Below are 15,765 nucleotides of genomic sequence, written 5' to 3'. Positions count from 1 at the left end.
ATATTTTAACCATTAATCCATAACATTTTCACAAGGATGAGTTTGGACAAGTAGTAAACAAGCACTAAATGATACATAATGGAGTTCATTTCTAAGTCAACAACTCAGGAAAGAGAAGCAAAGCCCTTGCTGGCAGATCTCCTTTAAAGCACTGATTCAATGTGCTACAGCAGCCAGTGAACATTGGGCACCATCAGAAGTGGCACGGTGAACTAGACAGAGGGCATCATTTTGCCATGGCACAAGAACTTCAGGGACCCATATGCAGGGCACTGTGTGCAGTTCTGATCTTCACACAGAATCATTGAATGGTTTGGGTTGGAAGGCACCTTAAAGATCACCTAGTTCCAACCCCCCTGCCATGGGCAGGGACACCTCCCACTAGACCAGGCTGCTCAAAGCCCCATCCAGCCTGGCCTTGAACACTTCCAGAGATGGGGCATCCACAGCTTCCCTGGGCAACCTGTTCCAGTGCCTCACCATCCTCACAGGAAAGAATTTCTTCCTAATACCTAATCTAAATCTACCCTCTGTCAGTTTAAAACCATTACGCCTCATCCTATCACTACACTCCCTGATAAAGAGTCCCTCCCCATCTATTCTGTAGTCCCCTTTAAGTACTGGAAGGCCGCTATAAGGTCTCCCCGGAGCCTTCTCTTCTCCAGACTGAACGATCCCAGCTCTCTCAGCCTGTCTTCATAGGAGAGGTGCTCCAGCCCTGTAATAATCTTCATGGCCCTCTTCTCTTAAGGCGGACACAGTAGCATCACAGAAAATGCAGAGAAAGGCAAGTGAAATGCTCAATGGGACTGGGCAGCTGCCTCACAAGGCAAGGTCTCCTCAGTCTGGAGGGACAAAGGCCAGATGAGGGGAAAGTGGTGAACAAATTGAATGCAGAACTGTCATTATTAAATCCTGCAGTATGAGAACTAGGAGGTAACTTGATGAAAGCAGTTAGGGATCAGTTTAAAGTAGATGAAGTGTTGTAGCTTGGGCCGGGTTGGCCAATGACAAGATGACAGATGCTCTCCCCTATCTCTCACTCCAAGGAGAGGAAGAAGAGAGATAAAGAGAGTTATGAGTTTAGAAAAAAAAATAAACTACTTTAATGAAATATTAATAATAACATAAAAAAGGAAATAATATAATAGATAAAATATAAATAAATCTATGCAAAACCAGATCAAGTTCCCAGGAAGATGTCACTGGCAGGTACTGGGGAAGTTCCAGACTGGACTCAGTGACAAATGAGAACTGGAACACACTGACTGGGATCAAAGGGCAGATGAGCTGACGGGGTCCTCCTCAGACATCAGTCATCAAAGAAAGAGAGCCACTGAAGAAGAGCCCTCAGAGAAGAGCCCACGGGAGAGGAGCCAACCTGACCCCTCTGCTCCCTCAGCTGTTACACTGAGCATGGCAGATGGGATGGAACACCCGATCGGTCAGTTGGGGTCCCCTGACCTGCCCACTCCTCCCCACAGGTGCAGCCCCTCCATGGGGTAAACAGCCCAGTCAGGGACCCTGGCTGCCACAGCAACAAGGGTGAGCAAGAGCCTCTCACTGAACAGAAAGTTGGCTCTGCTCCACCCCAAACCAGGACATGAAGAATGTACCTCTTCATTCAGCAAGCAGTGAACTTCTTGAGCTTGCTGTCACAAGAGGCTGTGAAAGCAGGCAGTATCACCAGGTTCAAGAAGAGGTGAAAGAATTTCAAGGCCCTTATATGGATACTAAATGGACTAAGTGTAGAGGTAGCCTCCAACACCCATAGTACAACAAATGCGAATGCTGAGGAAGCAGGAAGGGAGTGAAAGTCATCATCAAATTATGACCCTGAATGGCATTTGCTACTGTTACAGCTGGACATAGACTATGAGGACAGATATTCATCTGACTTGGTAGGAAATAATGCTTAAGCTCATTTTTAGTCACCAAAAACTTTAGTAAGATGAGAGTTAAAAGACAGAGGTAATTATCAACATTGTACTACTTCATATGACAGGACTGTATTGTTTTAGAAGAAATACTGAGGCAATTAATCTTGTGATAAAATTCCTTTTCTAGGAAGCTGCTGGAGACAGAATTTCTTTTAGTTTTTCATGTGAGAATTTGATGACAGCATTTTTCTTAAGAAATTAAGTGTTGGTAGTCCAGCCGAAGTTTCTAAAAAGAGGAAGTTTTCTGCATGCTGTTTATGTACCCCTATTCAAGGATATCAGAAGCTGGTAAATAAATCAAGTTACACCAGTGGTGCAGTTTCAGGGTATACCTAATCCACAGCAACTCTACAGCCCACTGGAGGCACAATTCTGCACATATCCTTCCAGCATGCGGGCGCCCAACACTTTCCTTACATTGGATCTACCAACATGCAGCAACACAGTCAACCACCTAACCTTAAAAAAGTTACTTCTTCCTCTTCCCTTCATTCGCAAGAAGTAAGGGGGGGAATAATCCAGTTTTCTTCTATCAGATTGGTGACTTGAACCAACTCACCTTCCAGCAGTACAATCCCTAGGATGTTGGAGAAGTGAAGGGAATGAAGGAAGGAAGGGGAAAAAGAAAGCTCAACGGCCTTTTTTCCCAACAATCAGCTTGAATGCCACTGAAATCACATCCTAGGAAAATGTCCGTGCTTAGCGTGATTTACTTATCTTCAGGTGGAGTGATCTACACGGACAACACTATCAGGTACCACTTGCTCTGCAGAGAAGCAGTGGTATTACACTGTGCGCAGACATCCTTCTGACACATTACACACAAGTTATTTTTAACCTGGATCAGTTCCCCAATTTAAGCAACCGCACAGACAGTTGTACCAGTAACACGGAAGGGGTGGGCAGATAACAAGCAGCCCCACCGTCCTCTGGTAAGTTGGAACATAAGAGCTGCACCCTGCAAAATAAACATCAGGAAATGACAGATGTAGCTGGGCTCATACTATTGTTGGTGAGATCATGTGGGGAAATCAGAACAGGGAACTGTTATGGACACCAAAAAAACCCCAAACAAATAAGGATTGTGAAATGGAAGTCAGTTCTTCGATGCAGTTCACCCAACACATTCACCCACAGCACCACTGAGGGGTCGGTGCACGAGCAGTAGCTCTACAAGCAGATGCTGCTACTAAGAAAAATATCTGAAGACCCCAGCCAAGACCATGGTTCACAGCCACTTTTGCCAAATCAAAGCACAGCTTGCTACCATAAAGTTGAGTCTTGCTTTTCAGTCTCTTGATCATTCCTACTACCATTTTTGTGGGGTATAAACAGCTGTGTAACTACCTGATGAGTCAAACAAGGGAACTAAACCAGCTGATAATTTTATCATTTTGGGTTTTGCCCAGTTTGTAAGGGAAAAGATAGGAATAATCACCATAGTATAAGCATGAAAGAAAGCCAGCTCGTTTTGCAAGCACCATGTTTGGAACCACACAGAGACTTGTTCAAAGGGAAGCTTGGATGTGCCTGTGCTTCTCTAACATGTACATCCTATGCCTACTCCCTTGCTTGAGCCCTTCCTCTCGGACACAGAGATACTGTAGGTAAACTATCCCTTCTCCATTTTTGACTACTGCCAGAATTTGCCACAAGTTCATTCCAGGTCAGCCTAAGCCAGTTCCACAAGCAACTGAGGGACATAACATCTCACATCTGTTAAAAAAAGCAAAGTTTAATCCTTCTTCTTACCCTTCCTTTAACCTCTTTCTTCTCTGCGGCCCATTCCTGGACATGATTCAAGGGTCCTGCCCTACTCTTACATCAGATCAAGTAGACTTTTTATTCAGCAGATTTAATGAATTAAAGTGGCACAGAATGATCCCCTTTGCCACCATCTCCAAAAATTGTCAAAAAAATGCTGTAGCCAGCAGAAATGAAGTGGCAGGATCTCATGGGGAAGGGGAAAAGAAATCAGAACTGTCCCCTTTCAGAAGTGAGCTGTGATGTCTGTTCACCACACCCTGTAAAACTACCCATCTATCTAAACAGGTTGTTCTTTAAGTATGAAGATGATTTAAAGAGCATTTTTCTGTCAGCCAGATCTTAAATGGCACTGTTTGCTATCAGCTGAACCCAGTCAGTTATACCGTGCCTGTGGGATACCATACCTATCTTCAAGTGCTGTAACAAAGATAGACCTTTTCAGAGCCCTTCCTCTCTAGTGATTACTTGTGAGGCAAAATTACAAATGAAAAATCAAGAAAATAAATACCTATACAGCTTTTTTTGAAAACACTTGATCCATCTCATCAGCCTTGATGTGGAAATAAAGAACTAAATAGAAGATACTGTCATACCAAATATTTAAAAAGGAGGCATGCAGAACAATTAAGCTGTTCGTGCTGGGACCAGAAAGTATAACAGGTCGACAGAACATAATTATTTTCTTTAGAAAATTTTGCATAAACCTAAAGTCCTTCAAAATGAGTCCTAAACACTAGGACTAATTTGTTAAGAGAAGGATGACCACTGTTCTTGAAATCAGCCTGAGGGATGCACGACTGAAAGGGATTTAGTGTACAGATACTCAAATTTTACTTCTGTTCACTGGAGAAATATATGAGCGTCCGCTAGTTTTTACTGGAGACCACAGGGCAGTGTTAGTAGCATCCATTAAGCTGGCAGGAGCACGACCACTTGACTCCACGTGCTGCCCTTGTTAGGAATTTCTGTAGGACTGTGCAGATGCCCCAAAACAGTAAGAAATTTGTGAATACGAGGGAAATACCACATGTCCCATTAGTGGGAGAGAAGAGTGAAAGTCAGGCGTAGTTTGGTCCAGGTCAAATCTGGATTGAAATCTGCCATTTATGGAGCATTATTAACAAATGTGTTATCAAGAGTAATGCAAAATGAGAGGAAGAGATTCACGTAATAGATTTCTCCAGTTCCCAGCCTCCATGCTACTTCCCATTCTCTGCTGCTTATGAGTACCAGGTCCTTCAGTGAATCAGAAACCTTCATTATTGAGAATGTTTACTTCCAACTCACTGAAGTTCAATTAATCAGTGAAGACAGATGAATACTAAAAACGTGTAAGAAAAAAAGAAAAAACCACCTCCAAAATGCCCCAACCCTACAAGTGTCTCATTTCTTGTCCTGTCATTTGCATACAGTCCCACGCAGGGAGCCTGCAACGGCATGGTGGAATTTCACATGAATATACAATTACAGGTTGTATTCAGCACAAAATAGGTCACAAGCAAAGGCACCTTTGAGAAAGAACAAACACCAGGGACTTTACCCAGGTTCCCAGCTCAGGGAAAGCGGGGGGGTAGAAAGACGTCCCATCTGCAAACACAGCAAAGAGCTGAGTAACGACAACGGAAGCACGGTGGGGGCTGCTCCCTTTGCAAAATAGCACAAAAGTCTCTTGAAATTCATTAATGGAGGGAACTCAGTGTCCCTCCACTTCATGCAATAACACGTTAAGAATGAAAGGGAAATGTGGGAGTCGGGAATGAAGGAGAAAAACACAGGGAGCCTTCACAGGCATCAGATGTAAAAAACTGAACACAATGAAATTGTGACTAAATAAAAATGGGCTGCAGTCAATAAACAGATGAATGAAATGTCCTTCTATTTAAAAGATAACAAAAAAAATGGCACCAGTATCATCACTGTGTGCTGAACACAGCTCGGCACTGGCTCACAAAGCCCATTAGCAAAAGCGAGCCAGCCTTTTATTCCTGATAGTTGCTCTGGTGCAGGTTTAAGAGCCTTCTGCCCCGAGCAGTGAAGCCAGGTAGAACACTGTTCTTCCACAGCCCCACACTCCTGCAAGGCCCTCGTTGATAAACATTTTGGTTTATCACACCTTCAGATGTGACCAAACAACCATTTTTGAGGCTGCACTGTCATCTGAGCAGCTGCAATGATCCAGCTCCTTCACCATCTTTTTGTTTTTAGAGACCGAGTTTGAGATAATAATGATCCCTCCCAGACCCAGAGCCCACAGTGGGCAGTGCAGATGCACAAATGGATCTAGAGGAGCCGGGCCAAGTCTGCAAGGCCAAGAGTGAGCAACAATAAGGAACCAGGCATTCCCACCAACATGCTGCATCAGCCACTCAGGTGTATGTCCCTGGATTCCTAGTACTGCCAGCAGAGGAACGCAGTGGACAGATACCCAAGCTGCGGTTTTCAGCCCAGGAACACACATAGCACACAAAATTCTACAGCCATTTTCCGTTCTAAACCTGAGCTTGTCTAGGCTATGATGTTCCTGAGTTATTACGCCTGATGTCTGCGAGCATCTATTCAAGTACAACCTGGAAAGACTGAAGGAAAGGTGACTTTTTTATTCTCTGTTACATAGCATCTCGCACAATGAGATCCTGATTCAGAAGTCAGGCCTTTAGATGTTTGACCTACCAAAGAAATGGCCCTCCACGATAAGTAAACTCTTTAAAAAACCCCACACCTATTAATGTAATTAAAAATCAAATACATCCTGATCAAAACACCAGCTAGGCTTGAGCTTAGGCACTATGCCTGTGCTTGGTTTTCTTGTTCACATAACCTCTTATTTTATTTCTCCCGTTTTTTAAAAAATTACTAAAATACATAATTAATAATTTCCACTGCGCTTTCAGGGGCACAGATATAGCCAAACCAGAACCCCAGAGGCAGAAATCCAAACTGCATCTGCTGTGATAAGCCCTATCTTTAGTATGAACCCTGGCTTACTCAAGATTTGTTAAAAGATCACCCTTATACTGTCTGAAGGAGTTATTGCTACTCCTGTAAAGGCATTTTTTGCAAAGAAGCAAGAAAAAAAAAAAAAGTAAGAGACAGAACTGCTTGGGCGTTGTTTTTATTTGTGTATGGTATAATCAGGAAATATAGGTCAGCTACAAAAGATAAAAAGTTCTGCATATGACAACCAAAACACAGATGCGCTGTTTGCCACCCAAAAACAAAAATATAATTGTAAGCCATGTGTTGACAGTCCCACATTTGTAACATTTTCACTTCAAAGTTTCTTGTTACTTTGTACGAGAATTCATTAATTGTTTTTCTTTATGGTAACTTTAAACACGGTGATATTTTAAAAAGGCATCTCTACCTGGAAGGCCATAAATCAGCAGTCACCCAGGCTCTGCAGAAACATGACCTATACATAATGCATACGTACAGCCATACAATTCATCTTCGAGAGCACTGAAAAATATTTACTTATTAGAAGATGTCACTGTCACAAAAGAGCTCTGCTCATGCCCTACTAAGAGGCAGCGATGTGGACTTTAACAATTAGTGTTGTAGCTTCATTGAAGAGCGTGTGTTTGTCCTCATGCCTGGTGTTTTTCATGTTTTAATTCAGAAAGCAACAGTATCCTACTGCATTCAAACAAGGGAAAGTATGTAGAAGGGGTGATGGCCTATATAAGCCTCTCTTTATTGCCACTATCCAATAAGCAGTGACAAACAGTGAACAATATCTAATAAAAGTCACAGTCATCTGAGTAATACTAGTGGCATTTAGAGCTCTTCTCTCTTTTTTATGTGACTCAGAGTCAGACACTCTGCATATTTTCAGTAGGGAATAAACAAACTCAAAGTCCTCTCCGCAGTACAATCCAAAATGTTCTAGAAGACCATCATTTTCCACCCTTATTGCAAGTTAAAGCCAGCCAAAAGCCATCAGACTTCCTTTTATGCGGAAGAGAAAACACTTCTCTTCTCCAAAGCTGCAGGATCCTAACCACCAAAGGTGGAGGCAAAGCCTGGAAGATTCCTCCAATTGTATTAGTACAAATTCCTTCAACAAGCTCAAGTATTCACTCAATCCTGGCTTCTTGAAAAAATATTCACTGTACAATCAGAGTTTAAATGCCAACAGGCAAGTTCAATTGTGTCTGGCTTATTGGAAAATGTTGTACTGCAATTCAGGGCAATTAGCAAAACAGTCTCACTATTTAATTTGGGTGGAGGCAAAACACAGCAGCCAATAATTACTTCAACAGTTTTCCTTGTGGTGGTCTTTGAAGTGTATGTCAATTGAAACTTGAAAAGAATGGAGAAAAAACACACAAGCGAAAAAAGGGGGATCCCAAAACAAACTGTGACACATTGAAAAGGTTGTCTGGGGTGACAAAACAGTTAAATGAAAAACGGAAACTGGTCTGCTATTAAAAAAAAAGCATCACTATCTTATGAGCAACTGCTCTAGCTGTCTTGCTAAATTTAGTCTTTCTAAATACTCAACTGTGCGCAAGTTGCCTTTATTTCTTGAGTGGGGGTAAGAATTACCGCAAGAGAAAAGTTTGTCTCTCAGCTGCATTTAGCAGATCCTAAACAACTGTAAAATGCAAAACAAAACCAAAAGGCCCTTCTGCTTAAGAGTAAACCAAACTAAACTGATAGCAAGGTAAGCAAGAGCCATCTATGTCCATGCAGCTAAGCTCAGGTCTATTTAGCTCAAAATCCACTGAGGGTAGGCAATCTGCATGCAGACTTAAGCAGGTTTTGAATAGTGTTCTTTTCCCATTGCTTAGAAATTCTACCTCTGCAGCACTGCTGTGTACACTCTTCCAAAGAATCTTTTTTTTTTTTTTTTTTGCGCAATTTCTGTAATTTCAGCAATTCTATCAGCAATACTTGGAATGAACGTACTACTTAGTCTCATTCAGATGAGCATGTCCCATTCATTTAGACCAGACATTCCATTTTTATTACAGCTACAGCCATTCCATTACTCTGTGCTGAAATCATTGCATCACTTGCATGAATCACCTATTGCCACGCTATCTAGGGACCAAAAAAAATGAACTAACGTAACATACAGAACTGGGAAAGGACAAGACGGCAGACGGGAAGGAGTAGCAAATATTACACGGTTACTGAAACTTATTTCTACCTGATCAGCCAAAGAGGGAAGTGGCATGCGCTGAAGGTCTCCTCAGACTTCAAAGAGCCCTTTATGTTTTACATATTTCAATTTCCTGTACACCACTTGTCAGCAGAATACTAAACATGCATAAATACCAAAGCTGAAGGGCTCAGTGCTGAAGTCTCAAATGCAACAGACATGAAGGCCTTGGCACATTCAGACTTTTAGTTGCCTTTCCAAACAGAAGAAATCAGCGCAAAATCATTAAACCAGATCTCCTGGTACCTACCCTCTCATTGTCACCGCATTACGGAAAATACTCTATATTTTCAGATATTTTAATTTAAAATCATTTACTGTGGCAAACATTTTGATAGGCTATGCAAGAATTATGTTGAATGATTTACCTACCTTCTCCGTGATGTAGAAATTAGAACTATCAGCATGCTGCAGTGCAAATTGATCATGATTTGCAAGAGACCACCTTAGAAACATGAAAATAAATTAGTCACAAAATGACACCTTAAACACTCAAAAAGTACTCTTTACATATGATCAAACTCTTTACTATGTACTCTTTACTATGATCAAACCAAGTACCTCTCATTCGCATGTATTTCTCATACTTTTCCGTAGCTTTCACTGATGAGTTCCGAAGTTTAAGATAAAAGCATGCTCACAAAGGGAAAGCTTCAGTACAAATACATCCTATAAATAAGATCTTTTTCCTTTGCACATCTGAAAAAAGGCCTAAACTTGACCATGGCTGAAAAAGAAGTTACATAACAAATACCTTCCTTCCAAGGCAAAGATAAAAAGAAGAGTGGGGGGAGAAAGAAGAGAAACCACTTTGTCACTACAGTGACACTCCAGTGCTCCAGAAAAAGTTGACAATGATCTGAGATTCGTTCCAGATCTATAAAAAAATAGCAAGCATAGTTTTTGCTTGCAGTAATCAAGATCACTAAATCACTAAAACAGACACCAAAAAAATCTACAGTACCAGGATTTTATGCTAGCTTACACAACACAACCCGAATACTATCAAGTTGATATATTACATTACACATAAGGTACCACCTTTTCAACTCAGCAGCAATTTGATTAATATAAATGAGTTTCTCCTGTGCGGTAGCACTTGCTTAAAAACAAATATTTGGTTTTGGGGACAAATATTTTTGTCCCCTAATATTAACATAGTAAAACAAAAGCAAGATATTTCTCTTAGCCAATTATTAGTTCATATTGCAGGACTTGTGATTAACATTTCGGTTTCATGTGAGCAGTCACATCAACTGGACCAGCTTACAGTAGCCACTAGAACCAGTGCTCAAAAATCAAAGCCACAGCCAGTGCTTTAGTTCCTTAACCCATGAATTGCAGGGACTGCAAGAGTAAAGTGAGTCGGTAAAATGCATCTCTGCAGAAAGGACACAAACAGCCTAAATGAGAGTCACCCACATGATGGAGCTGCAAGATGAGGTTCCTAACAAAGTAATTGATTCAAAATACAATGCAAATTCGAAGTCTGAAAAAACAACTGTAAGATTTAAGAAACCAATGACTAGTCATACAAGATATCTAAGGTTTTCTTCAGAAAAAATTATCTCCTGGTTGGTTTAATAGCTCAAAACCTATAGTATCTACTATATATTATATGGCAGAACTTACCCATCGCAGACTTCTTTTATTATTGAGGACAGTGGCTTTTTCTGGTTAAGGAAAAAAGACAGACAAAAAAAATATATCACCAAATTGGAATAGCCCTGAGTTCTTAAAATATGATTCCAAAATCACTGACTGCAAAGGACAAAACAAGTTAGTAGTATTTGATTTGTTGTTTAACATGAAGTTTGATAGGATTCAAAAAATTTTCTGCTGTTTTAGTCTGATAATCTATAAAGACAGCAATTCTACACATACGTATGATGACATTATCAGTCCTTTTTGTCAACATTAGCCCATATGGCATCAACTCGGCTTCTCAACTGAGAAATCAAAGGGTCTTTTGTGTACATTGCATCTCATTACCCAACAGAAACAGAAGATTTAGATATCAACATGAGCGTTTTCCAGGAATGACATCTGAAGCAAGACGACATTCAATATTTTTAAACCTCCTTTTGTCCCTTTCAGCTATGGTCACGTGGTGACAGTAATCCTCTCTCCTAAATACACATATGCAGGTTCCCCTCTGATGAAACACCAGCTGGAAGGTGTTAAGATCCCAGATGCATCAGTTCTGCTTTATTCTCTGCATCTGCAAGCACGAGCATTTGGACTGACTGAAAACAGCTCTGTTGCTTTGGGTCCCAAAATAGAAGGAACAGTCTAGTCTGGTGATGTTGCAACACTCTGAAAATTGTTAGGAACTCAGGGCGCACATGTAAGTGTTTTTAGAAGATTTCTGGCTGAAAGAAAAACGCATCTTTATAACACAAAACACAGTTGAAGTTGCACAGCAAAAAGAAACAGACAAAATTTCACTTTTGGGTGACTACTGAGCCTTTTTTTCCTCCAATACTGGGTGATCACACAATGTGACATAGGTCTGTTGCTTTGTGAAAATTCCCCAAATCACCTAAACAGCACAGGACCCCCTCTCTACTTACTTCCAATAATCACAGTTCACTGAATTCTTAAAAAGCAAACAAAACAAACAAAACCCAAAAAACCCACCCTACAACAACCCATAAACCAACATTGTTGCCAAAGTAAGTAGTGTCCCTTTAGTGTTTACGGAAAAGTGCTTAGGCTAGAAGTGAACTCAGTAGCAGGGTACATGATGGGGAGGGAGAATTATTTTTTGCTTGGATGTTTTCTGAGCTGCATCATTCCATAGACAGAAAACCAGAGATGGGAATCCCTCATCAGGTCAAATTCCGGGAAGGATTTGTTATTTCAACCGCCAAGTCAACTAAGCCAGTTTATAAACAGAGAAAAGTGTAACACTAGATCATTTAAATCAAACATGAATGAAAGCATCTGCTGAAAGGATCCTGTCCCCCTTGCCGTACCCTCTCAGTCCTTGGTTTCCATCCTTCCTCTTTGACTGCCATTATTATTTTCACATGAACATCCAGTTGAGCCACATCAAGGAACTTGACCAAATAAAAAACTGGCCCAGTAAAAAGGAAAGAAATAATTTTCATCTGGATCGCCTCATCTGACTTGCTATGTGCCTAAACGACTAGCAAATACTGCCACATGGGAGACAAGGCAAGAAGTGTGAAACTGCTCCCTGCTGCAGCAGCCAACACGTCCCTTCTCCACAGCAGCTTCTCCCTGTTGCGCTGGTTTAGCTGTTTGCGTAGCCATAGCCAGGCTGTGAAGCAGATCAGGCAGATCACACGAGAAAGAAAAAGAGTGTTTTCTTCCCACAATTTTTTAGCCTGATCGGTTCCTCAGCCTGGATTACTGAGTCATTTATGTGCGGCTGCTTTGACCTGCTGTCCTCCTCCCCAAGGGGTTTTGTAGCTTCTGCAATCCTGTGAAAGCAATCCCTGCTTCCAACCGCTCTCTTCCCTCTATCCTTCCCCAAAAAAATAAAGCCCCATTTTTCAGGAGGGACAGAGGGAAGAGGGAGGAGCACAGGTTTGTTTAGAGCGGGATAACACCAGTTTGCCATCCAGCTCACGTGTGCCAGCCTGCGGGCAAGCTGCTGCCCAGCTAAGTGAACAGCCTCCTTTTCTCTCCTCAGGATGCTACTGTGGGTCCCACTCCTGTCTTTCCCTATTTTGACAATTTTTTTTTTTATCTGGGATATTAATTCCTTTTACAAACTTAATTGTTATCAGCCAACAGACTGAATACAATGGAGAATAAAAACAGTAACTGCCTCTCCTCCCTATTATTTCCCATAGGAACTATAGCTTCCCTTTGGACACTACGCCAAAGAGACACTTTAACAATCCAGCCCAGTAATATAAACACTGGGAGGGTTGCATACAATTACTTTCCAAATCATTATTTTGGTACTTCTAAGTCCTCTACACCACCAGGTTTCATGTCCTTTCTCGATCCTACTCATCTCCCTCCCCCTTTTCCTATTCTATATCACCTTTGTATTACTATATGATATTATTTGAAATGAAAAACTTAAAAACCCCAAACCCCTAAGCAATGAATCAACTAGAACTTCTAAGGGACAGTTAAAGAAAAACAAAATGGATCTTCAATAATAAAAATTATTAATACAGCCAGCCTTTCACAGTACTCTTTTGTCCTCCTGCGGTACTATTGCTACAACACCGAAGTGACTAAGTACAACTTGGTTACCAGCAACAGGATGAAAAAAAGCAGAACTCTTTAGGGATAGAAAGTTTGGAATTACTAATTTGATAGCACTAGAGTGAGCTTTACAAATGAACAAGTGTATAATAAATACCACTGCAATTCTAACAAGCTGCTGCTCCTAATCATCCCTTTGGTTGCACTCCCCCTACACATAAGTCTCCAGACAAAATTCTTTCCCCTTCCCTACCAAGGAGATAAATTGTCACCAGGACCCAGCTCGCAGCTGCAAGCGGGATGCGGCTGAATAAGGGCTGCCACGACTCCCCCTCCGCAATCCCTCTGGCCAGCGTGGGCTGCGGAAAGGCTCTGGCAGGCATCACATCCAGCGGGCAGCGCTCCGGCCACCCTGCCCAGACATGGCCAGGCATCCGCGCAAACAAAACACTTATTTGCTCCGGGAGTGACAGGCGGGCAAGCGACCAGCTCCCGTGGCCCCTTCCCAGCCAGCCCACAGCCCTGTCCAGAATCCCTTCGCGTTCCTGCTACCGCAGGCTGTCAGAGACCTATCTATCTACGCTTAGGCAACAGGACACGACTGTTCACTGTGTGTATGGGAATGTCGCAGTACCAGAAGATAAACACAAGTGAGCTTTTTTGCTTTTTTTCTTTTTCCGCAGAGTAAATCCACTCAGCAGGCCATTCAGAGATACTTTTTTTTTTTTTTTTGCCTGGCTGTAAATATTTGCCTGATGTCAAAGAGAATGGACTTGATGTTTTTGTTATTTTAATCTTCATCAAATCATGTTTGTGGAAATTTACATAATATCTTTGCTGCATTTACAGTTCTGAAAAGTTGAATTCACCTTGTTTGTCAATGTACTTTAAAGAATTCCTTACAATCAGACAATCCAAAAATATTTCAAAGTTTTTCCTTCACTGAAGTTAGTATTTTGTGCTAATGCATTTCAGTTTTTGGTTTTCACCTCTATGTCCTCCCCTACACTAGTAAAATTGAAGTGTGCTTTTACATGTGCTGAGATGCTCATTTAAAGCTCTAAGAAGATCAAGCTGTAGCTTTAATGCATGAAATAACACAGATCAAAGTGAATCTTACACTCCCTATAGCAGATAACCCCTTCAGCTAACATATCGCAGCCATCTGTGCTGAACACATCAGTTAGCATAAAAGTATTTTCCTAGGGTAGGTAGTAAATTGATATCTGAAATTCAGTGGAAAACGGTAATGGGGCATTATTGTGACTTATTGATCCGCACACACAGGGAGAATCCTGCCATTGACACCAAGCATAGCCAGCACTAGAGCTGGTGTGAATTTACACACCCGATGAAGCTTTATCTGCATGGACTAGTTAGTACAGGTGTCTGAGCTGCTGGCTAAGCATAGCCCTAACGACACCCACCATGCAGTAATACCTCGTCACCACTTCTGTGCTCCCCTGCAGGTGTCTCTCAGGTCACGTCTCCAGGTTTTGTGTGCTAAGATGCACAAAGATCCTTATCTTTTGAGTACCTGCCCTTCCTACTTGTGCAATATTTTGTAGCACTTCTGAAGTAACTTGCAGAACACAGACTGAGATTTCCCACTCCGATTTCCTCCCCAGTTTCACCCTTTCATGCCACTCACACCTTGGGGTCCCCATAGAGGTAACCAGTCACCAGGAAGCACTAAGCACAGGCATGCAAGAGCGTAGGCTGGGTGAGTCCAGACCACTGTTTTGTTCCAGGGAAATCGTGGGATGAGCAAAAGAAAGCCAAGAACATTCAATACACCAGTACTGACCAAGCCCTAGCTCCAGTTCAAGCCACCAGTATGCTAACCTGGGTTTAAAGCACTTCCAAATCAAATAGCAAGAGTGTGTGTGTGTGTGTGTGTGTGTGTGTGTGTGTGGGAATTGTAAAGAGGACAGAAGCCTAAATCTGGGTAGAAACCTGTGGTATGCGTGCAGTTCAGATATACTTTGATTGTGCTATATCAGGGAATTGTATACAGGTTTCTTTCAGGCCAAGGTTGAGCATCTTTCCTTTTCAAATTTCCTTTTCATTGGTTATTCTTTTTCTGTTTTTTTAGGGTTTTTTTGTTGTTTGTTGGGTTGGTTTTTGTTGGGTTTTCTTTTTTTTTTTTTTGACAATCATTGGGATATCACTTTCCCTGGCTGACACCTTTTAATCACGGAAGTAACAAGAAAACCCTTAACCCTTGCTGTCATTAAGCTTATCACAGAAGAACAGCAGATGCAGCACATCTGTTAGTGGAAAACACTCAGCACTAAAAAAAAAAAAATAAATAAAAGTTCTGTTGCTGCTCTGTGCATCTGTCAAAAAACAGAATCTCAAGCCAGTAAATACACCATTCTGTCTATAATTAATGATACTAACAAATCTTTTAGTGCAAAAGTCATTTTAGTGGCTATTAAAAAAACCCAGAAAAATACCTCTTTTCACAATCAGTGGAGGCTTCATCTGTTACTGTCATACACCAGGGGCTACAGAAACAGAAGCAGGACTGTCTGGTGGCAAACACCAGATGCTGGGACACCTGGGTCCTTGACTCACTACTTCGCCACTGGTTTCACATGATGTAAGAGGCAAGGTTTTCTGTAAAGGGGAGGTACTGGAGAGGTTTGGGCTTCAGCCTCCTCAACCTGCTCTGAACCATGCTGGGAATCAACTCTC

The 15,765-nt window shown here is 41.6% G+C and overlaps 1 protein-coding gene across 5 annotated transcripts in view; it reads right to left on the bottom strand.

Moving 5' to 3' along the window:
* Nucleotides 1–15,765, bottom strand: part of ELMO1 (engulfment and cell motility 1) — a 311,733-nt gene that overhangs the window by 238,823 nt on the left and 57,145 nt on the right. For all 5 annotated transcript variants that reach the window (XM_074575423.1, XM_074575425.1, XM_074575424.1 and 2 more), the window contains 2 exons: nt 10,507–10,547; nt 9,247–9,319 (listed from right to left, as the gene is read on the bottom strand). In XM_074575423.1, the coding sequence (XP_074431524.1) occupies nt 9,247–9,319; nt 10,507–10,547 (114 nt within the window). The remainder of the gene's footprint in view (nt 1–9,246; nt 9,320–10,506; nt 10,548–15,765) is intronic.

This window comes from Larus michahellis, chromosome 2, assembly GCF_964199755.1.
Source record: "Larus michahellis chromosome 2, bLarMic1.1, whole genome shotgun sequence".
In the NCBI taxonomy this organism is placed as follows: Eukaryota; Metazoa; Chordata; class Aves; order Charadriiformes; family Laridae; genus Larus; species Larus michahellis.
This window is presented reverse-complemented; position numbering and strand designations above follow the sequence as displayed.